General features: G+C 42.4%; 1 protein-coding gene across 1 annotated transcript in view; it reads right to left on the bottom strand.

Moving 5' to 3' along the window:
* Positions 1-24,739, bottom strand: part of NT5E (5'-nucleotidase ecto) — a 69,460-nt gene that overhangs the window by 22,626 nt on the left and 22,095 nt on the right. The window contains exon 3 of the mRNA XM_004605637.2: positions 22,995-23,183. Within this exon, the coding sequence (XP_004605694.1) occupies positions 22,995-23,183 (189 nt within the window). The remainder of the gene's footprint in view (positions 1-22,994; positions 23,184-24,739) is intronic.

Here is a 24,739-nt window from a genome sequence, read left to right as displayed (position 1 = left end):
GCCAAAAACAGTAACAACAAGTCTCACAATGGAGATGTTACTGGTGCCTGCTTGAGCGAATCGATGAGCAATGGGATGACAGTGACTGTGACAGATGTGTATATATATATATATATATAATATATGTATATATATAAAACCCTGGTCGGCTCTGTGAAGGCAAATGCCTATCCACTGTACTATTGCTTCAGCCTCCAAATAAATCACCCTTTTTTTTTTTGCTACACCTGGAGGTGCTCAGGGCTTCCTGTGCACTCAAGGATCATTCCTGGTCGACTTGGAGGTCCATATGGCGTGCCTAGGATTGAACCTGGGTTGGCCATGTGCAAAGCAAATGCCCTACCTACTGTATTATCTCTTTGACCCCTTAGATGGAATACAAAAGCTGATTCAGTAAAATGCCTCCTCTTCCAATGAGCACACATTCTGTAAGTAATTCCATTGCCTGTGATGGGACATTATCCAGTTCAGAAAGTCCTTGAGGGGACCAAAAGATAAAAAGTGGGGAAGTCACATGCCTTACATGCAGCTGACACTGGTTCAATCCCTGGCACCTCTTACGGTACCCTGAGTGTTACCAGGAGTGATCCCTGAGCACAGAGCCAGGAGTGAGCCCTGAGAACTATTGGGTGTGGACTCCAAACCAAACCCAAACGAAGCCAAGATCCAGAAAGATCTTTGATTAGAACAAAAGACATGTCATCTGTGTTGTAATCATGAAAAAAAAAAAAGGATGATTTCCATGTGGCTGAAACATTGGGATGGGCAGCTTTGGCTGATCTCTGCCTCCTCTGCCATGGAATCCTGTCTGCTTCCCTTTAAGTCAGCAATTCCAGAAAACCTCTGGCAGAGGAAGCAGCCCAGGGCTACAGTTTTCCACACTATTCCAAGCTATCCAGCCAAAGATGCTCCTGCCCAAAATAGATGCTTTCCATACAAAGCTACACATCTGTCTTTGGAAACCTGGCTTTCCATCTTGGCGGAAGGAAAATTATCCACTGGAACTGATTCCAGAAATCGAGCAAATAAATCACTGAGGAACTAAACCTGAGAAACCACGGAGCTGTGGGCTGGGTTGTCGAGCTGGTGAGTGGAGGCACGTCTGGCACCAGGCAGGGGCCCGCCGAGAGCAGTACTTCAGGACTGCGAGCGGCTCAGGTCTGGGCTTGGCTGAATGTCCTTCAGGGCCCATAGGACTCATCATGTGGTAACCTTCAAGGTGGCTCTCAGTTGGCTGAATGATTTATAGGTGGAAGGCAGTTCACTGATAGCAGTGTAAGGCATTTGGACACTAGTTTAAGGGCTTACAACGACCCTTCATACACTGCTAGTGGGAATGTTGGCTGGTTCAACCTCATGGGAAAACAATATGGACAACTCTCAAAACACTAGGAATTGAGCTTCCATGTGACCCAGCAATTCCATTTCTCAGCATCTACTCCACAGATCCAGAAACACTATTTTGAAAAGATCTTTGCACTCCTATGTTCGCTGCATGTTCCTATGCTCTGAATGCAGCAGCTATGTGTACCTGGGTCGAGAACTCAACATGAGGAACGGCTTGGCACCAGAACTGCGCAGGAGGAAGAGAGCAGCGTGGAACGCCTTCAAGAGAGTCAAAGAAGTGGTTAAGAGGACAAAGAACCTCCGACTCCGGGCACATTTTTTCGACTCCACTGTTCTTCCTGCACTAATGTACGCCTCAGAGACCTGGGCCCTATGCAAACAGGATGAGAATACTATTCAGGTATCCCAAAGAGCAATCGAAAGAGTTATGTTTGCAGTATCACGTTTCACTCAAGTAAGAGAAGGAATCTGGAGTTCTGACCTCCATCGACAATCAAGAATCAGAGACACTGTCTCGTTTACCAAAGCGTCAAAAATCAGGTGGCCCAGACACGTAATGCGGTTCAGAGAAGACTGCTGGACTAGAGCTGTTACTGACTGGATTCTACGGGACGTCAAAAGATCTCATGGCTGCCCACCTGCGAGATGGTCATACTTCTTCATCAAAACCCTGAATGAACAGTTTGAGGCTCTTTCTGTTCCTAGAGCGAGCAGATATCATTGAGCTACACTAACATGTGACAGGGATAAATGGAGATGTTACTGGTGCCTGCTCGAGCAAATTGAAGATCAACGGGATGACAAGTGATACAAGTGATACAAGTGATGTTCGCTACAGTACTATGCACAGCAGCCAAAATCTGGAAATAGCCAAGTTTCCAAGAGCAAGTGACTAGATATAGAAATGGTGGTATATGGTGTTGAAACCCAATCATGAACAACTTTGTGACTGTATATCTCATGGTAATTTTTTTTTCTCTTGTGGTAATTTCCCATTGCTCATCGATTTGTTCGAGCGTGCACCAGTAATGTCTCTCATTGAGAGACTTAATTGTTACTGCTTAAATACAAAACTTTTATAAAAGAATAAATAAGCATCTTTAGGAAAACTCAAAAAAAAAAAAAAGGAAAAAAACCCTGGTATTTATACACAACAGAATATTACTCAGACTTAAGAAAAGATACAATTATACAGTTTGCTGCTCTGTGGGTATATCTGGAGAGTATTATGGTGAGTGAGGTCAGCCAGAGGAGAGGGTTTGATGCAGAATGATCTCTCATATGTAGGATATAAAGAGATGTAGTAAGGGAATAACAAATGGCCAAAGGCAAAAGAGTCTGCAAATTGGTCTACAGAACTGAGCTTACCAAGTGCAGGGGTGGGGGAGTATGAGTGAATGAGAGGGGACCCCGAGACAGAGGTGGAAAGAAGCGGATGCCCTGGTAGAGGGTGTGGTGTGGGAACACTGTATGCATGAAGTCTGTCATATGCAGTACTGTAAATCATGAAGCCTCAGACTAAAAAATAATGAAGAAATAAATACAGAAAAATTAGAGGCAGAAGTGGGAACCTACAGGCAGGAACTCTCAGTGACCTACTCTAGGAGCCAGGCAAAGATGAGTAAGCTATAAAGCATAAAGTTACGATCAGGTTACTTAAGCAGGAATGCAACAGGGTCACAGAAACATTTAGTACATATCTCTATGGAATTTAAAATAAATTGTATGAGACACTGATTGTACCAACTATGCATCTGTTAGCAATCACGTTAGCAACCATCCTAGTATAAGATAGATGAAAAATGAAATGTTTCCCTAGAAATGATGTCTGTATCTAGGCTTTAAAAGTCTTAAGGACTGCATTCAAGGCGCAACCCATTTGTGTGGCAATAGCCAGGTCAAGACCACATGCGTGATAAAACTCCCTCACACTTCTCAAGTGCCAACTGTGTCTTGGTGAGATTCCTGTAACAGAGCATGCAACATTAAAGAAAAGAACTTCTGAACTCTATGAAATGATGAAATCAAAAGAATTGATAGCATATTTCACATCATCACTTCTATTGGCTGGAATATCTCATAATTACTCAGAAGGGTTGACTCCTGCCAGACATTGTTTTTCTCTGTCCACTTAGCTATCCTCAAGCAAGACACTTTTACAGTTGACTGAGGGGGCAAAGTGATAGTATAGCGGGTAGGGTTTGCCTTGCACGCAGTCAACCTGGGTTTGATTCCCAGCATCCCATTGTTCCCCCAAGCACTGCAAGGAGGAATTCTTGAGTGCAGAGTCAGGAGTAACTCCTGAGCATCACTGGGTGTGACCCAAAATGAAAAAAAAAAAAGCTGATTGAGGTTCTGTGATTTGCAGTATTGTTAATGATACTATTGTAATATCATCATCATAATAAAATATATTATAATACGATCCATACTTACAACATCCTACCCCTAACTATGTACCTACTTCCCTTCCAAGAACCCATTTTCTTCCCTTTCAATGCCACCCTGCAACTCAGTTGTATGGATCAGTTGTCCCATTGTGTTGTCCTCATCCCTTTGTTGCTACTTCACTGTGGATCTTTAAGTCTCACAAATGAGAGAGATCGTTCTGTGTCCATCCCTTTCCTTCTGAGTGACTTCACTTAGAATGAGATTCTGCAGTTCCACCTATGGCAAGCCACAGTCTTGGCCATGGTTATCTGTACCCAGATTAGTTGCCACAGCTGCCTAAATGGTCTCTATCTCTTCTTGGCCTCTTTCTAATCCAGTCTCCTTATAGCTCTCCCTAGAACAGAAATATGATCACGAGCCAGTTTAAACAAATTCCTACTGGACTTAGGAAGAGAAAGAATGTTTTGGTTTTGTTTTGGGGCCACACCTGGGTACTCAGAGATCAATGCTTAGGGAAGACTTCCAGCGAAACAAAACAGCAAAGGTTTAGACCATCTGCCTGCTCAGCCCTGCAGTAATTTTTACTTGTTCTTTAAAAATTTTTAAACAATCTGTTTAACTGTTGGAAGGATTAAAGAAGTTAGTACAACAAGTGGACTGTGAGTACAACTGAATACAACTGTGCTAAATAAAGAACAGCAATGGCCAGCTGTGAGCTTAACTTCAGATAATCTTACTGGTCCTAACCGAGTATCATTCCCCAGGAAAAGTCTCTGTAATGCCCTGATGTGAACAGGTCCTCTGATCGCTGGTTTTTAAGTATCTTGTATCCTTTCATAGCACTCTTGGAAACTGCGTATAGTTTGGTAGACTTTCCTCATTAGTAATGACAATATTACACTTTAAAAATCTCACCAATGCATTTTCTCTATCAGTATTCCCTTTGAAATGATAAATTCTTCAAATGCACCGGCCACTCTATCTTCTGGGTTTGTACATAGCACATGAATAAGTGCTTCTTGAATAGCGAGTCTTACATACTTCGATCTACTTTCCCCCCCGCCCCCCCCAGATAGGACAGATCGATGTCTTTCCTGTGCCAGACTCCACTCGGAGAGCCGGGCAGTGTTTGTGTGCCAACTCCTCTCTCCAAATGCCCTTAAGTCCTCCACTATCCAGTTTGTGAATAGCACTGAGCTGGGAGTCAAGTCAATGGATTTCTTTGCTGGTTCAGTTTCTATCTGGTTTGTCCCGGGGAGAGATATGTAGCACTGGCACCAACATTTATTAAGTTTATAAGAGATTTGATTAGTGGTTTGGACCAATATTTCTCAACCAGGCAATTTACAGTACCATTTGCACTCAGGATATTCTAAGGGGGGGTCACAGGTGAAACTGTGTAAATGGGGGGTGGGGGTTATGAGACCAGGGGGCCAACCAGCACAATGGAGGGGTGCCACAGGAAGGAAACAAGGTTGGAAAGGGCCATGGTTGGAGTAAGGTTGAGAAATACTGGTTTAAATATAAATTAACTTTCGGTGTGGGGGCTATAAGCATCTTTTGCATGTGGGAAATTCTGGTATCAGTAGAATCCATAAAGCAGATGGCTCAGTTAGCTTGGCATTAGGCTCCTGGACCTTATCAGGACTGGCTGTGGTCAGCTGGAGAGGGGCAGCTTGGAGCCAGGACAGAGGTCCTCTCCAGTTTTTCATCTCAGTCCCAAAGTGTGCAGGACAGATGCGTGAGTCACGGTCCCCTTTGTCATTTCTCTGCCATATTACAACCCACAAGCTGTCATTTCTCCTTCACAGTATTCAGGAGCCACAGAATATTTTCCATGATCCACAAAGTCCTTCTGTTCTGCACCTGCTTGAGTTTACAGATCACAGGCACTGGGGCGTTCCCGTGGCACGTGGGACGTCTAAGAGAGATGACACATCTGTGAGGAGTAGCAGAGTGGAACATGAGACCCATGGGAAATGCAATGCAGATGCAGGTTTGTCTGAGCCCTGAGGGCTGGGATGGCTCCGTGACTCCAACAATCGCCTGCCCTCGGGGCTTCCCTGCAGTCGCTGTCAAGCAGGCCCGGCTACTCAACCGAGGCAGAGTATAGGGAGTGTAGGGCCCGGGTAACACCCGCACTGTTGCCACTTTGCTCACGCAAGATCTAGTCATCTCGATGGTGTTCTGCCAGACTCCAGGCTTCCCACTGACATTCCAGAGTGTCAAGTAAATGGCGGGGTGGGGGGAAGTCCCTCAACACATCCACGAATAAGTCCAAAGGAAGGGGCTGGAGACTAATTCTCATCTCCATATGCCCTGGTTCCATTTACTAATGATGCTCTTTTCAAAAGCAATGCATTTACTGATTGAATATTTTTTTCCTGAATTTATATAGTATAAAGATAACAGTGGTTTAAATAAGCATAAATGTTTAGTTTCTGTAGGGTTACAAAGTTACCATACCACACTCAGCACCAAAATGCCCAAGAGCCTCCACCCCTCTCCCACCTCCCACCCATCTCTTCATCTATCCATCTCCCTCCTGCCCACCTCTGCCACCGTTTGGTAATCTGAGATTTGTAATTCAGACCAAGGGGTTATCTTCGTTCAATATTCTCTTATTTTGTCTCTATGTCATGGAGGAGTGAGGTCAGTGGCTATTTGTCCTTCTTCTTCCTCTGACTTAACATGATACCCTCCAGTTCCACCAACTTGCAAAGAATAGCTAATTTTCATCTTTTTTTTTATAGCTGTATAGTATTTTCTTTTGTTGGGGGCACACTCCGGGCTTATTCCTGGCTCTGTGCTCAGAAATCACTACTTATGGTGCTGAGGACAGAACCCAGGTCAAGCGCATACAACTTTTTTTTTTAAGTTGTTCACAATAATTTATTACATTCAGTATTCCAACATCAATCCCACCACCATTACACCTTCCCTCCAGCATGTTTCAAATTTTTCCACCCTTCAAAAGCCTGCCCCTGACTAGTGTTGGCAGGGACCTAAAGAAGGACCTAAATAATGTATATATATTTTTAAGTTTATTTATTTTATTGAAACACCATGTGGAAAGTTACAAAGCTTTCAGGCTTATGTCTCGGTTATACAATGCTCAAACACCTATCCCTTCACCAGTGCACATATTCCACTACCAAAAGCCCCAGTGTACCTCCCACCCCCCCACCCTCCCACCCCTGCCTGCGTAGCTGATAAATTTCACTTCACTTTCTCTTTACCTTGATTACATTCTATATTTCAACACAAAACTCACTAATGTTGTTGGAGTTTTCCCCAAAAAAACAGCCCTGCTGAAAAGGAAGCATTTGATAATTAGTTTTCCATTGCTGAGAATGAAGAGATAAGAAGGTTTGGGATTTCTGTATTTTAGTATTTTAGTAACTAAGTCCAGGGATATTTATGTTAGAAATTGCATCATTTCCCTCACTGGGGCAGTATGGGACTATGGCTTAGTTCACAGTCTAGAGACATTTCTGCAAGCAGCTGCTGGTACCAAAAGTAGTCTAGCTGGCCTTGATGTCACAGGGGGGTAAAGCCTGAGGGACAGAAACCCTTCCCCTCCCAGGGCTGCACGAGGCCGTAGCTTAGTTCAGAGTCCAGGAGTATATCTGCCAGCAGCCGCTGCATTCTGAGACTGGTTTCTGTGCCTCTGGGATAATGGATGCTCAGGAGTGACGGAGCCATTTCAGAGCATATATATATGTATACATATATATATATATAGAGAGAGAGAGAGAGAGAGAGAGCGAGAGAGCCATTCCAGAGTATATATATATATATATATAATATATATATATATATATTTTCTTTTTGGGTCACACCCGGCGATGCACAGGGGTTACTCCTGGCTCATGCACTCAGGAATTACTCCTGGCGGTGCTCAGGGGACCATATGGGATGCTGGGATTTGAACCCGGGTTGGCCGCATGCAAGGCAAACGCCCTACCTGCTATGCTATCACTCCAGCCCCCAGAGCATATATTTTGTATATCAGGAAAGGTTTGGAGATGTCCAGTCCTGCATACCGGAGCCATGTTAGTAGAAGCTCAGTGTCGCCGTGGTTCCATCTGGAGAAGGCATACAAATTTCTATACAAATTTTAGTATAGTTTTTTTCTAAGTTTTTGAAGAATGTCTTTGGAATTTTGTTGGGAATTTTATTGAATCTGTGTGATGCTTTTAGTAGGATGGTTATTTTAACAATGTCAATTCATGAATATAAAATATTTTTCCATTTATCTGGTATTTTCTTCCATTTCTTTCAATAGTGATTTATAATTTTTAATGTATAACTGTTTCACATCCTTTGTTGATTCTTAGGTGTTTGGCACTATTTTAAATCTGGTTCTCTGTTTTAATTTCTTTTTCTTCTAACTTGTCATTTGCATATAGAAATGCAACCGATTTTTGTGTATTGATTTTGTAGACTGCTATTTTGCTGACTGGTTTACTGTTCTTAAGTTTTCTTTTTTTTAGGTGGGGCACAGTTGGTGGTGCTCTGTGTTTAAATGTTTCTCTGGGTGGTACTTGGGGGAAACATTCAATATTGAAGAGTGAATTGAAGTTGGCAAGGCAAGTGTCTCTCTTTTTTAAGCAAGATAGATTTTATTTAATCTTACTTAGAATGGTGTGTGGGGAAATAAAGAGAGGAAGTCTGTGTTCAAGGAGAACCCGGGCTGCTCCATGGTGGGAAAAACAAAGACACAGAGACAAGTAAACAAGATATGTGTTCAAGGGAGAACACGGGCTTGAAGAGCAAGCCAGAAAGTAAATGTCTTAATCCCTATACTATAGCTCTGGATCCTTCTAAGAGTTTCTTAGTAGAATTTTAGAGTCATCTATGCATATTATCATATTATATTATCAAATGGTGAGAGTTGGCTTCTTTTCTAATTTGGATTACTTAATTTCTTCTTCTTACTAATTACTGTGTGGCAAGGACTTCCAAAACTATATTGAATCAATAGTGGAGGAAGTGAACATTCTTACTTTGCCTCGGTTCTTCTATTCCTCACTTAAGTCTTTTATTTCTTCTCCCACCCAAGTACTAACCAGGCTCAACCCTGCATAGCTTCCTAGATCAGATGAGATCGGGCATATTCAGGATATGGCTGTAGAAGTGGGCTCTTATTTCTTTACTGTTGTTCAGTGTGTTTGTTTGATGTTCTGTTCAATAATCAGAGTGAGTGTTAAAATCTCCTCTATAACACTGTGATGTTGTCAATGTGTCCCTTGGGTCTATTAGCAGCTGCTTTATATATATTGGTGCTGCTTCATTTGTTGCACATACACTAGTCATAGGGTTTCTTGCATGCATGAGAGCCTCATATACGCAAGACAAGTACTCTACCACTGAGTTCCATCCTCAAGAGTCAGGGATATAAGAGAAGATTGCATTTGTGAGTTTGGCTCAGATCTTCAATTGAGTAGTAATCTTCTTTATAAAAATTTAATTAAAATATTATAACAGTTTAAGTTGCCATAGTAGCCAGATGGAGCTTATAATGAATTGCTGATGTTAAAACCCATATCAGCAACGAAACTCTAACTATATTTCTATGTTCAGCTATCCCAGACAAAGATGTCCTAGATTAGCCTGCTTCTAAACACCTGGTATCTGGCTTTCCTGGGTTCCATAGACTAAAATAATCCAGCACTAACTGATCAGAATATGTCCACAGTAACTTCCTCATCCCTGCCTATACTGACCTATAAATATCTTTTGCCTTATATGGCTTTTCAGAGATCTTTCTATCTGCAGATAGGATGCAGCTCAATCTCTGATCACTGAAGGAAAAATATACTAGATCAGCTAATAATCTGCTGAAAATATTCTTTCAATAAAGTTTAGGATAAATAGTTAACAGGATTCTATGAGGTTAAAATATTAGGCATTAAATATAACTTAAAAAAGTAAACTAGCCTTTCCGGCCCCGCACGAGATCGACCCCAGAGGCAACTGAACCACTTTGGACACGAGCGGCGCCCCCAAAATGCCTCCAAACTGTGTGCTCGGAGCTTCTGGCCCAGGTGCTGCCAGCGAGTGATGCAATTACCAAAAGAATTTTCCCTGGACTTCATATAGAAATCCAAAACCGCGCGGCTGCGACCTAATATCTCTTGATTGTCAGCAACGTGTAAATGTTCCTTTTTGGCAGGGCTTACTGTGGGGGGAAACTCCAAACAATAGTACTAAGTTTTTTGTTGAAGGGTAAAAGATTGTAGCGATAGAATTTTAGGCAGAATTTTCCCTGGACTTTATATAGAAACCCAAAACCGCGAGGCCTCGGCAGCCTAATGTCACCTAATCATCAGCAATATGAAATGGTTCCTTTGTAATGGGTTGGACTTTGGGGGGACCATAATAGGGTTAAAGTTTGTAGCGACGTGTAATTTCTGGCTGTACTTTCCCTGGACTTTATACAGAAATTCAAAGCCACAAGGCCGCTGCCATGGCGGCGCAACCTATTGTCATTTAATCATCACCAATATGAAATGGTTCCCTTTTAACGGTTCGGACTTTGGTGGGAAATCCTAATAAGAATAGTAAGTATTTTGCTGAAATATTGAAGGCTACCAAAGTGGTAGCCATCTCTATAGACTGAACTAAGCCATATCCCCACGCCGGCTGAGAAGAAATATCCTTCTTTCTCGGGAAGAAACGCGGCGTGGCGTTAACCATAGTATGATGTCCATTAAGCTGACACGGACCTGGTGGCGTGGGAATGGGATACAAGGGAATAAATTATTATGTACTTGGAACAGCAGGACGCTGGTGGAATCTCGAGCCGGGGCCGATACCAGTGTATTACTTTTGGTTCCAGAAACTGCTTGCAGACATTCTACCAAACTATCAACTAAGCCAGAGCCCCACGCCGGCTGATGACGGGAAATAACCATCTTTTTTGGTTTGTTTTCCCTTTGTCAGGCAGCGTGGTGATTACTAAACAGGCGTGATCTCGGTGGCGCGGGATGAGGGGGGAAAAAATAGAAAAGTTATGTAACAAACAGCGGGACTTAATATTTCTACATTCTCAGCAATGGAGAGCCATCAAATGCTTCCTTGACAGTGGGACTGTCTTTTCTTTTTTGGGGGGAAACCCTAGCAACAATAGTGAGTTATATGTTGAAACATGGACTGTAACCAAGATAAAGCGTAAACGAAGTGAAATTTATCACTTACTAGGGCGGGGACTGGGGGGGGGGAGGGGGCGGGAGGTATAATGGGGTGGTTGGTGATGGAATATGGGCACGGGTGAAGGGAAGGGAAGCAGAGAATATTTATGTATTGCCTGAAAACAGCGGGAGGGGACTGAAGTGTAGAAGTAGGCTCTTATTCCTTTACTGTTGTTCAGTGTGTTTGATGTTCTGTTCAATAATGAGAGTGTTAAAATCACTTCTTTAATACTGTGCTGCTGTCGATGTGTCCCTTGGGTCTACTAGCAGTTGCTTTATATATATTGATGCTGCTTCATTTGTTGTACATATACTAATTATAGGGTTTCTTTGTTGTTTTTTGTTGTTGTTGTTGTTTGTTTTGTTTTTTGCTTTTGGGCCACACCAGTGGTACTCAGGCCTTACTCTTGACTCTTTACTTAGGGATCACTCCTGGCCTGGCTCAGAGGCACAAGGTTCCTGCCTTGTAAGCGTGAGGTCACAAGTTCTCTCCCTGATGACTCCCACATGCACCAAGCCTGGTGCTGGTGGCTTTGCTGTCTGTGACCTCAGGAAGAAACAAGAGTTCTCTGGCTCCAGTGCCCTTTCTACAACCCCGTGCTTGTTTCACAGTGAGGTTGAGGAAATGTGATTCTTCTTGGTTTATTTTTGTATTTATTTGTTTGTTTGTTTTTTTGAGCCACACCTGGTGGTGCTCAGGGCTTAATCTTGGCTCTGTGCTCAGGGATCACTCCTGGCATAGCTCAGGGAACCATACAGGATGCCAGGAATCCAACCTAGGCTGGCCATGAGCAAGGCAAGTGCTTTACCCGCCATACCCTCTCCAGCCCTGAGAGGCTTCTTGGGAGCAAAATTAAGGCCGTGTGGTCTGCGGTTCCTGAAGATTTGTACATTGTGGCTGACTTAGGATTTCATGAAAGCTGGTGATTAGCTTCCTTTATTGCTCAGCTCTGTCAAGTGACCTGGATGATGCTTTATCATTGCATCACTGTATCACTGTCATCCCGTTGTTCATTGATTTACTTGAGTGGGTGCCAGTGATGTCTCCATTCGTCCCAGCCCTGAGATATTAGCAGCCTCTCCTTAATCTTTCTTCCTAACAATTGGAGGCTCTTTTCAGGGTCAGAGGAATGAAACCTGTTATTGTTACTGTTTTTGGCATATCCAATACACCACGGAGAGCTTGCAAGATTCTTAATGTGTGGGTGGGATAGTCTCGGTAGCTTGCTGGGCTCTCTGAGAGGCATATATATACATGGGCTGGAGCGATAGCCTTGAATGTGACCCGGGTTCGATTTCTCCGCCCCTCTTGGAGAGCCTGGCAAGCTACCGAGAGTATCTCGCCTGCCAGGCAGATCCTGGCAAGCTACCTGTGGTATATTCGATATGCCAAAAACAGTAACAAGTCTCACAATGGAGATGTTCCTGGTGCCCGCTCGAGCAAATCGAAGAGCAATGGGATGCCAGTGACAGTGATATATATATAAATTTCCCTTTATGATGGTGTATCCAGGAATATGTTAACTCATGCATGGGGCTCAGCCCAAGTGTGTGGAAAGTGGCCAGGAGCATGGCAGCAGTGGGGTAGTGGAGGTCGGCTGCCGGGGCTGGGTCCCTTAAGGTGGGGAGGGCTCTCACCCATCCTCTCTGGGGCACCCCTGGTGTGGAGTCTGGTGGCATGGTTATTGGGGCCTCATTTTATGCTCCCTTCCAGGAGAAGCAGCCGTGTGTTCTGTACAGTGGCCATTGAGGAGATTATCTGGCGCCGGCAGGAGGTGGCTTATGGGTGTGACCACTGGGTCGCTGAGACTAGAAGAAGCAGGCAGAGGATCTCTGCTCCTGGGTCCCATTGAGCCCAGAATCCAAGATCACAAAATTCTGCATTACTTGGGTTCCGTGGGACTTCGCTCATGCGTGAGGCTCGGCCCGAGCATGTGGAAAGCGGCCAGGAGCATGGTGGCAGTGGGGTAGTGGAGGTCGATTGCCGGGGCTGGGTCCCTTGGGGTGGGGGGAGGTGAGAGCCCTTCCTCTGGGGCATCCCTGGTGCAGAGTCCGGTGGCATGGTTATGGGGGCCTCATTTTATGCTCCCTTCCGGGAGAAGCAGCCATGATGCTTTATAGTACTCTTTTTAAGTTTTTGGTTTTGGATAGTCCCACTTGATCTTGAAAGGCAGTTTCATAAGATGTAGCTAAAACTGCTCCATGTTATATGGTTACAATAAGCACCATGTGTGATTCTTGTTTTGCTTCATGAAAGAAGCTGGTGCCAAGCTTGGGATATTGCTAAGAATTGACCAAAAGTTTCCAAGTGAGGGACCACTGAAATAAGTGATGTCCTTCAGCCAATACTAGCCATACTACTGCCCTTTGATTATCTGAACTCTCTTACTGAACCACAGATGTTAGCGGTTCTACTAATGCCCAAAGTAAATAGTTCTTTGTTGGAGGGTGTTGCCCTGTCCTGTCGAAATAATGACACTATTTTTCTCTTCTTAAAAGGCCAGATTATCTGGACTACAAGGGTGAAAATCAATGGAGTGATGAATAGCCAACAGCTGTCTTTTCCGTCTCTCCCTCCCTCCAAATAAGCAGACATGTGATTATCTCTCACACTGACTTCAGCATGAAGAACAAGTGTTAAGCTTTTTAGTCTCTTCTTTAGAGTTGCATTGCAAACTTCATTAGTTTTAGAATGAAAACTCTGTGGTCATTAAAATCACTTATGCATTCTATATAACAAAAAGGTTTGAATTTCATCTTAACAAACGTGTGCTTAAAGCTACAACAAATGAAAGTTACTTTAAAAAGGCTGATCAAACCCTTCCAGCTAAGTTTTGGCAGCTTCCACTGCCTGATTCCCTTCATCATCTTCTCTGCTGGCTACCTCTACATACATATGAATAGCACAGCTGCAACAGCTACAGGGGAGTGAACTACAAAGATTCACCCTCAGCACAGCGGGAACACAGTAAACCCAATGAAGAATATGTGTAGAACCCCATCAAGTTCAATGAGTTCAAAAACACAGAAGCTCCATCAGTACCAATCAGCACTATAAACTCTCAGAGAATGACTTCGGTGACACCATTTTGAGGATACTTAACGAGCTCAAAGAAACAATGGCACAAGCAGCAAAGCACAAGAAAATATAGTGGAAATGAGAATATTATATTCAGAAGTTTCAGAAATGAAACTTACATGGTTTCATATGGTAATATGAAAACTGTAGTAGAGGGTTTGAGTGGCAGAATAACAGTAGCTGAGGAGAAGATTGAGGAACTCTAAGATGAGATGAAGAAAAACCTCTGAAAAAAAAAGACAGAAAATGCAAAAAGATCTGAAAGAAATGAATAGCACACCAGAAAATTATGGGATGAGTTCAAGTACAATCATCATATTGATTCTCATATTGAACTTGAATAAGAGGTAAATTCTATAAAAAACTATTAGTTGAAGAAATAGTGAAGACTTTTCTAGAGCTGAAAAGTGCAGGAACTGAGATCAAAGAAGCCAGAAGGGTCCCAGCAAAAACTGACCCAGATTTAAAAAAAAATTGTAAGATACAACATTATAATCTGAATGAAAAAAACCAATGATTGAAACAAAAGGTTGAAAGCAGCAAGGTCAATTTCTTTTACATACAAAGGAAAACCAGTGAGACTCCGTAAGCCAGAAAAAAGGAATATAGTGAAAAAAAACCTCAATGAACACCTCACTAAGAATACTCTAACCAGCTAAGATTATCATTCTGATTTGAAGGAATGATATAAGGCTTCATGGACAGGCAAATTTTAGGGAATTCATAGCCTTGAAATCAGTTTTACAAGTAGTAGTAAAGGAGTTTTTTTAAACTATAAGACAAATTTCTCAGCACTGAGTTTGGTATTCACTCACTGGCATGTATGATTGCCCTCTACATCACTAAGAAAGATCTGTTTATTCTGAGCCTGTAGGGGACTTTATACTTTTTCTATAGTGAATTAATGTTTTATTTATATGTAATGCTTTATTTCTACTGACGTGATTTTTTGACTTTTATAGATATTTTTTAGATTTTTTTAAATTTAAAAAAAATTTTTTTTAGATTTTTATTACAGGCTTTTACTTTTTTAGTTCAGGTACTTAAACGTTGTCTATAATTTTTTTTTAACATAGAGTCTATATTTCCTTTTAGGAGAAAACGCACTTTTTACACTTTTATAGATCTAGTCAGATTTTCCCTTAAGATTTTCTTAGTCTCTTCCTTTAATTTTTAATTCTAGCATTTATATGCTTCATGATTTAAAAATCTACTAGCATAGACTTATTTACACTATTAATTTAAAATATGTATATTCTGTCCAAAACAGAAATATGCAGTTCTTAATACAAATTTTTTCAACTTGTCACTGTCTTAGAATTTTGTAGAATTTCAGAATCTCAGCTTTAATCATCTCTATATGTGCAGGTGTCCCCACCTCTATAATAAATGTTTTTTTTTTTTGCTTTTTAGGTCACACCTGGCGATGCACAGGGGTTAGTCCTGGCTCTGCACTCAGGAATTACTCCTGGTGGTGCTCAGGGGACCATATGGGATGCTGGGAATCGAACCCGGGTTGGCCGCGTGCAAGGCAAACGCTCTACCCGATGTGCTATTGCTCCAACCCTTATAATAAATTTTCTTTTAAAAAAAGTCTCTGAAAGATTAGACACACAGGTAGTGTTGGAACATTTAATGCCTGAAAAAACTGTACTATGAAAAACTTGATGAATCATGGTATTGTAACAAAAAAAAAATAAAACAAGAAAAGGACTGGAGCAATAGTACAGTTGGTAAGGCTCTTGATTTACATGCAGTTGACCCTAGTTTGATCCTTGATATCCCATATGGTCCCCTGAGCACCCCTAGGAGTGTTCTTGTCTGCATGCACCCTGAATGCAGACAAGAATAAGTCCTGAGCACTGTGGGGTGTGGTCCAAAAATAAAACACAAAACAAACAAAAAACTGGTTTCACTCAGTGTGGGATATAAAGAAACATTGTTTAAAGTTACAGATGACCAAAGTCCCCAGAATTGAACTATCATGAGATGACAGGTGGCTGGGAGGGGTCCTTGGGATAGTGGTGGAGGGAGGAGCTTCTTTCAAAGATAAGAGGCTCTCTGCCCAGATGTGACCCCGTTGGCCGCACGTGTGCAGCCTCTCTGCAGCTGCACGAGCATGATTCCAGAGGCTAGCTAAACTACTTTTAGTACCGGCAGCTTCTTGCAGAAATGTCCCTAGACTGCAAACTAAGCCGTGGCCCCAGGAGGGGAAAGGTTTTTCTCTCTCGAATTTTTCTTGCCGGGGGTGGGGGGGTGGGGGGAAGGGCATGGCGAACCACTAATGAGAGGTTCAAGATTGCAATGATCCAATTTCTGGAAGAAATTTCCCTGGACTTAGTTACTAAAATACAGAAATCCAAAACTGTGCGGCTGCTATCTCGGCCACATGACCTCATATCTCTTCACGGCAGGTCTGATTCTAGTGGGGAACTCCAAACAATAATAATGAGTTTTTTGTTGAAATATTGACTGTAACCAAAGTAAAGTGAAATTTATCAGTTACACAGGTGGGGGTGGGAGGGGTGGAGGGGGTGGGAGGTATACTGGGGTTTTTTTGGTGGTGGAATATATGCGCTGGTGAAAGGATGGTTGTTTCAGCATTGTATAACTGAGACTTAAGCCTGAAAGCTTTGTAATTTTCCACATGGTGATTCAATTAAAAAAAATAAATAAAAGATAAGACAAACTTCTCAGCACTTGCCACTGAATTTAGTATTCACACAACGGCGTCCATGGTTGCCCTCTACATGACTAAGAAAGATGCAGTAGGGGTATGGTATTGAAATGATGTATGCAAGAAAAGTATAATTAAGAGTGGTGTAAATCCTGATATTTTAATTGCACTATAGCACTGTCATCCCATTATTCATGGATTTGCTCAAGTGGGCACCAGTAATGTCTCCATTGTGAGACTTGCTGTTACTGTTTTTGGCATATCGAATACACCATGGGTAGCTTGCCAGGTTCTGTTGTGTGGGCGGGATACTCTCGGTAGCTTGCCAGGCTCTCTGAGAGGGACGAAGGAATCAAACCCGGGTTGGCCACATGCAAGGCCCTACCTGCTGTGCTATCGCTCCAGTCTGATATTTTAATTAAAATGATAAAAAAAAGCTGATTAAATATTTTTATTTTATATCTTTTCGTATTAATTTATTTAGGCTTTTTGGGTCACACCTGGATATGCACAGGAGTTACTCCTGGCTCTGCTCTCAGGAATTACTCCTGGCAGTGCTCAGGGAACCGTATGGGATGCCAGGGATTGAACTCAGGTTGGCCAATGCAACATGCAAGGCAAACACCCTCCCCACTGTCCTATTGCTCCAGCCCCATTAAATCTTTTTAAAGGATTTGCATCTACTAATGTTCGTTCTACAATCCTTGGCACCTGCCTTTCACAGGTCAGCCATGAACACAGGCAAGAGTCTCTAACAGATGCTTCCAGGCTATTTGAACTGAGGGTAGTGAAGGAGCCAATGGACTGCGAGAGGTAAAACAGTTCAAGAGGCTGAGAGTTGAGTGAGATAGACTCAGCTCTAACAGAAATAAGGGACAAGGCAGCATTAAGGGGGACTGAGGGAACGATAGTGAGGTTCTAGAATGTCACATTGTTTCCTTGGCCACCACAGGGAACATAACCATACCTCTCGTTTCTTTACAGGCATGTTTTCTGGTGATCAGACGCGGGAGAAACAGAGAGAGAGAGAGAGGCAGAGAGTTGAGAATTCTGCTTCTGCTTCTCCTTTTTTTTTTTTAAATCACATTCACTTAATTACCTCCATGTATCTCCTTCACATTGTAGAGCTAGCACCCAAGTTTTGATCTTTCTTTCCATGCCAACTCCTGATTTCACTCTGGCAGAGTGGCTGATGAGAGATGGGTCATTCAGCAGCCAAGGCTCAGAGGCTCCTGATCCTTTCAACCTATGCCTTTCCCCTCCACACTACTGTGCCTATTTCCCTTGTTGGGCCACAAGCTGAGACTTAGACATCACCTAGAACTTCTCATGAAGCTCATTATCCACCAGCCACAGCAGGTATACCAGATCTGGCGTGCAATCTAGGAAGGCAAGCAGATTCCTTAAATGCTGCCAATTTGGCCTCTGAGTATTTTAACTGCCTTTGGATTATGCAAGTCAGTCTGGCTACCTGTGGTTTTTGGTGAGTGTAGACATGTTTTTTTAGATTAGGAGTACTTTAAGTAAGAAGTCTGTTATCCCTTTTGGACCCGGCTGTGGAAGGAGCATGATGGAGGGGCCCGAGGGAGCGCCCTCGGACTCCAAGCAGCCCACTGAACTAATTCCGGCATGGGACCAGAGACCCCACAGCGTGCTGAAGCTGTGGGACCCGGGCATCCCCCAATTATTTTAACCTGTCTCTCTCTCAACTCCTCCCTCCTGAGCACAGCGCAGGGGCCGCGGTTTTCCTGAGCGCAAAACGGAGACGCCGAGCCTCTCTCTAGGTTTCTCCATCTTATGAGCACCATAAAAGGGTAAAAGTTTGTAGTGATGTTATTTCTGGTTGTACTTTCCCTGGACTTTATACAGAAACCCAAAACCGCGCGGCCGCTGCTGCGGCCGCGCGACCTAATGTCATCTTAGTATGAGCAATATGTAATGGTTCCTTTCTAATGGGGCGGACTTTTGTGGGAGATCCTAATAGTAAGTCTGTTGCTGAAATATTGAAGGCAATCAAAGTGGTAGCCATCTCACTAGACTGAACTAAGCTATATCCCCACGCCGGCTGAGAAGAAATTTTCTTCTTTCTCGGGAAGAAACGCGGAGTGTCATCAACTACAGTGTGATGTCCATTAAGCAAACAGACCTGGTGGCGTGGGAATGGGATATAAGGGGAAAAATTATGTACAAGGAACAGCGGGACGCTGGTGGAATCTCGAGCCGGAGCCAATACCAGCGCAAGACCTTCGGTTCCAGAGACTGCTTGCAGATACTCTACAAGTCTATCAACTAAGCCAGAGCCCCACGCCTGCTGATGATGGGAAATAACCATCCTTTTCGGTTTTTTTTTCCCTTGTCAGGCAGCGTGGAGATTACTAAAACAGGCGTGAACTCGGTGGCGCGGGGCAAGGGGGAAAAAGAAAAACTATGTAACAAACAGCGGGACTTAATATCTCTATATTCTTAGCAATGGAGAACTATCAAATGCCTCCTTGGCAATAGGACTGCTTTTCTTTTTTGGGGGAAACCCCAACAACGGTAGTGAGTTGTGTGTTGAAACATGGAATGTAATCGAAATAAGGCGTAAACGAAGTGAAACATATCATGTGCAAGGGTTGGGACTGGGGAGGTGGGAGGGGGCGGCAGGTATACTGGGGGGGTTGGTGATGGAAGATGGGCACTGGTGAAGTGAAGGGTGTTTGAGAACTGTATAACCGACATAATCCTGAGAACTATGTAACCCTCCACATGGTGATTCAATAAAATTAAAAAAAAAAAAAAAAAAAAAAAAAAAGAAGTCTGTTATCCCTGCCATTACAACTTTCTGTTGTAAGTCATTCACGGAAAGAGCCTGATTGCTTACTATCCAAAATTTGATGGTGTGAAATGTCTACCAAGAACATGTTTTATTTCATCAAATTGTGTGTAAGTGTATCTTGTGTTGAAATGGTTCTCAACAAGATTTAGAATTCCAAACCATATAATAATTATACAATTATATATAATATTTTGGCTATATTTTTATTAACTCCATATTTAAACTTATGCTAATTTCAAAATCAATTCAATAGTGTGTTTCTTTTGAAAGGTTAAGAAAAGTTATTCAGATAGCAAATATGCCTCACCCCTACTGTGCTCTTGAACTAGCTTTAATTGCTTAGTTCATTCCTCAAAAGAATGAGCGCCAAAATTGGGCACTGCCCTGAGAACAAGTTTTGTCTTGGCAAGCAACCATGAACTGTGAAATAAATGACCGAGACTCTTAAGACAGTCTTCTCAGTGAGTGTAATTATTTACTTTGAGATTTATGCATTTCCCTAAAAAAAAAAAATCTAAAATCTAAAAATCTAAAAAAAAATTTATGAAGTTTTTTTTTCTTTTTGGGTCACACCTGCCGATACACAGGGGTCACTCCTGGCTCTGCACTCAGGAATTACCTCTGGCGGTGCTCAGGGGACCATATGGGATGCTGGGAATTGAACCAGGGTCAGCCTCATGCAAGGCAAAAGCCTTACCCACTGTGCTTTCGCTCCAGTTCCTTATGAAGATTTTTTTATCCCCTATATCACTGTTATTAATCAGTAACAGAATTCATTTATTAGCAAAAGGGTCATATTGTTCTGTAGGTCTGTACTGACTGGAACAATAATGACAGAAACAAAAGGACAAGCTGTAGAATTAACAGACATTGTCATCAAACCTCAGGCCCACCAAGGTTTTGATGCAAAAGATGATGACGACTCACACAGACTGTGGATGACAAGCTGGCTTTGAAAGATGGCACAGGTGAGGAAAAATTCTCCCCCTCCAACATGTCTTTGGCAAAAGGTCAATTTCATGTTGCAGGGCCCTGAGGTAAGAAGTAGGTTGCCTTTGAAGCAGATATTTACATGTAAACCTCTCTCTTCCTTAAGGGTGCCTTTGGAGTTCTAATCAAGGGAGAAGGCAGAGCTGTTCTGCCTGCCTTTGTCTTCCTAGGCCTTTTGGGGATAACTTTATAACTCACCTTCCGTTCCTCTCAAAAGTCTTAATATAACATAGACTTTGCTCAGCTTTGGACTCTAAGTCTAAGAACACTGGGAAACTCCTCAGCTTTTCTGGGTCTTTCTTATGTATAGAGGAAGCTCATATATTATGAAGACATTTCTACTTATCTTTCATCAATTTGATGATTTTGAGAATCACTTACTAGCCTCTGAAGAACCCAGAGTGTTATAGGATGATTTTCTTTTGTATCCAAACAGCAGCATAGATGAAAATGGTGTAAAGACAAGACTTGAGGAGGCTGAGAGTGACTTCAGCATTTAAATAGAGAGGTTCAATGTTTGATATTCATGTACTGTTTTGGCCATGTCTCGTTAAAACTGAGCTTTTCTTATTATGGGTTAGCTACAATAGGAGGAAATTTACTGGGTGGTAACCAGCACTTTAAAAAAAAGATGAAACAGTAAAGCAGAAAATATCAAGGGGCCTTCTAGATATTTGGGGACAAACTCTAACTTTGTGCGTGTGCCTGAATGGATACACATGAGTCTTGTGGGTCTTCTTGTATGATGCCTTTCTTTATCAGAACAAAAAAAAGTTTGAAACCACTAATCCAAAGGCTCAGGGCTTGGAGGTACATACTCAGAGCTTCCTGTGTGCCCTGAGAGAACCCTGGCAACACATGGTCCCCTGCCTCAGGCATAGCTCCCTGAACACCACAGAGTGTGATGCCCCAAACAAAACAAAATACTGAGCTTGTCCATCGCAGGCTATACCTCCATGCAACTGGAAAGAGAAGCCTCAGCAGTTTCATTTTAGCCGCCTCCATTCCACATTTTAAATGTTCCTGCATATCCATGGCTTCTCTCTTGATAATGGAAAATCAAGTTTCCCAAGATTATAGATTTTTTCCCAGAGCTTAAGCACACAGCAACTAAGAAAATGATCAATTCCTAGGCACATGCTCAAATATACAATCTAAGGGACCCTAACCTAGCCACACCCTCTGTAAACAAATAAGAATCCTTGAATTTTTTGTAACAATCTTACTACTTGAAAAGAAACACGAAACCCCAGTTCTCCTATAAAATCCCCCACACAAAATAAACCAGGGGCTGGAGAGATCCTACAGTAGATAGGTCACTTGCCTTGCATGCAGCCAACCAGGGTTCAATCCCCCATATGGTTCCCTGAGCTCTGCTAGGAGTGATCCCTGAACACAGAGTCAGAAATAAACTATGAGCACTGCCAAGTGTGGACCCCAAACAAAAAACAAAAAAAAAATCCAAAACCAAACCAAACAAAACCAAAAAACAAACTACAACCAAAAAGAAAAAAAAAGAAGCCATACTTGACTTAGTCCTATACTAAGTCCCTTCCCAATTGCTAAGGTTCATTTTCTTTTTCTTTTTTTGCCACACCCAGCAATGCTCAGGGGTTACTCCTGGCTCTGCACCCTGGAATTACTCCTGGCAGTGCTTGGGGGACCATGTGGGAAAGCCGGGGATAGAATCTGGGTTGGCTGTGTGCAAAGCAAACACCCTGTCTGCTGTATTATCCTCTGGCCCCGCTGAGTTTCATTTTCAATAAATTTTTCTATTACCAACTCTGAGTCTGAACATCTGTATTAATAATTATTTTCAATGATGATTCTTGAAAATAATGAAGAATGTGGGAACTAACGGTGAACTAATACAAAGACTGGCTGTTGCCACTTCCATATCACAATTATAGTGCGAGGGACAGTGGAAAAAGATGGATTGAGCCAGACTCTGGGACATAATCAACTCAGATGGGAAAAAATTTTAAATGCTAAGGAGGAAAAGATGGAGGAAGGGAGTGAGAAGGGGAAAGTGGTGGAAGCAAGAACAAGGCAGGTAGGGAACAGCCACATGACCTCATGGACACTTAAGTTTAAGTATAAAGCAGGGTTAGGACCTGGGCTCAAAGTCCCAGCTTCTGTCACTTATGGGCTACCAAAGAAATCCTATCACTTTGCTACAAATGTTTCATTCACACTCTTACTTGTGCTTAATTAATTAATTAATTACACAGAGCACTTTTTGATGCTAAGTTATCTCTTGCTCGGTGATCGTTGTTTTATGTCTTCATGTTATGTGTGTGTGTGTAAGTATAAACTATGTAAATGAAATTTACACAGCATAAAACAATACCCTATTCTTAGTAAATGATCTTTGAATATTATCTATGTCACCATTCAATCTGTATTACACATAGTAGCTTAGTATACATGTAACATATACTGTAAATAGCTGTACAAATAAAATGTTACAAACTCAAAAAAGACAAAGTAAGTTACCTGTATAAAGAAAGGTGTTGGAATGTCCTCCGACCACCACATCCACGCCCTTCACTTTCTGAGCGATGAGTTTATCCATTTCAAAACCAGAGTGTCCCAGGGCAATAATTTTGTTCACGTTTAGAGTTTTCAGTTTATCTACTTCGAGTTGCAATGCACTGACTTCATCTTCAAATACTAAATTCTTTCCTAAGGAACAAGATAAATAAAATGGGTATTTACAATCATTTTTGTTACATTGTTTTATTATGCACATGCCAACGTGCCAATCTTCAGTCTACTGGCACAAAAATTATTGAGACCAAAAAATGTATAAATCAAACATAAAATCCCAACAAAATATTAAAAAATTACACAAATATTCTGAGTTACAGTCACTTCATGTTGTATTACTTAAGGGATGTGGATGAGATCAGGTTGTGCAAATTCAAATTAAGAGTACATTTCAGGGGGCTGGAGCGATAGCATAGCAGGTAAGGTGTTTGCCTTGCACGTGGCCGACCCGGGTTTGAATCCCAGCATCCCATATGGTCCCCTGAGCACCGCCATGGGTAATTCCTGAGTGCAGAGCCAGGAGTAACCCCTTTGCTTTGCCAGGTGTGACCCAAAAAGCAAAAAAAAGAAAAAAAAAGGGTAATTTCAGATATGGAAGCCTATTTATATTTAAAGTCTACCTTTGTGCTTGCTTCGGCAGCACATATACTAAAATTGGAAGTCTACTTTAATATTTTGGGGGAGTTTGGGGTTACACCCAGTGGTGCTCAGGGTTTACTCCTGGCTCTGTGCTCATGGTGTTCAGGAAACCATGAACACTGGGAATCAAACTGGATGGGCTACCTGCACAGCAAGCACCTTAAACCCTGTATTATCTCTCTAGCCCTCTATGTTTATATTTAGACAACTATCATGTGTGCCAATGCAGAAATGCCCAAGCACATAGCATCATAAGCTATATGCATGCCGACAGACGCTTGAAACTCAGATGGTGTTGTATGTCAGTTACACCTTAAGAAAACCTGAATGCCCTTCCTCCTCCAAATCAATAACTCTAAGACTTTGCAAGTTCAGGATAACTGATCTTGACTTATCAGGAGCTAGTCCTTGCTTGCCCACTGAGCATGCCCATGGACAAGGGAGTCTTGCTCACTTGTTGGAAAGGCGGTATTAGGACATCTGACAGCAGAGAGGGGTCTAGTCACAGTACTGCTGTTCTTCACCAGCTCCTAATCCTTTTCTGCAGAGGCAATGCAAAGTCTCTCCCCAAAACAGGCCACTGCTGTATGTCTGACCCCACTGCAGTGTCCTCTTGATGCTGCCATCTACTCTGCCCACTACGGTGACACCATTCCATCTCTCTCTGCCTCTACTGACAACCCTCGGTCAGATCTGATGTTTTAGGGTTTTTATTCGATTTTGTTTTTCCAAGAGAAAGACCTTTACTGGCAACATGGTGGCAGGGTGGCTGATGGTTTAGTCTTGGCTGTTTGCAGTGACAGAGACAACTGCAAACACAGACAAACTGCCCGCCATGTCCTGTACAGGATCTTGTGACTAAGGAGTCCTCCAGCATCTGTGCCTCCTTTCGGCTCAGTTTCTAAGAAACATCACCAAAATAAATATGTCAAATATTTATAGCAACTCATAAAGAGGGTCTGGAGTCATAATATAGTGGGTAGGGCATTTGCCTTGCTTGCAGCTGAGCGGGTATGATCCCTGGCATCCCATATAGCTCCCCTAGCACCTGC

Source organism: Sorex araneus, chromosome 4 (assembly GCF_027595985.1).
Source record: "Sorex araneus isolate mSorAra2 chromosome 4, mSorAra2.pri, whole genome shotgun sequence".
In the NCBI taxonomy this organism is placed as follows: domain Eukaryota; kingdom Metazoa; phylum Chordata; class Mammalia; order Eulipotyphla; family Soricidae; genus Sorex; species Sorex araneus.
The sequence above is the reverse complement of the archived record's forward strand: the minus strand, read 5'-3'. Positions and strand labels throughout refer to the sequence as shown.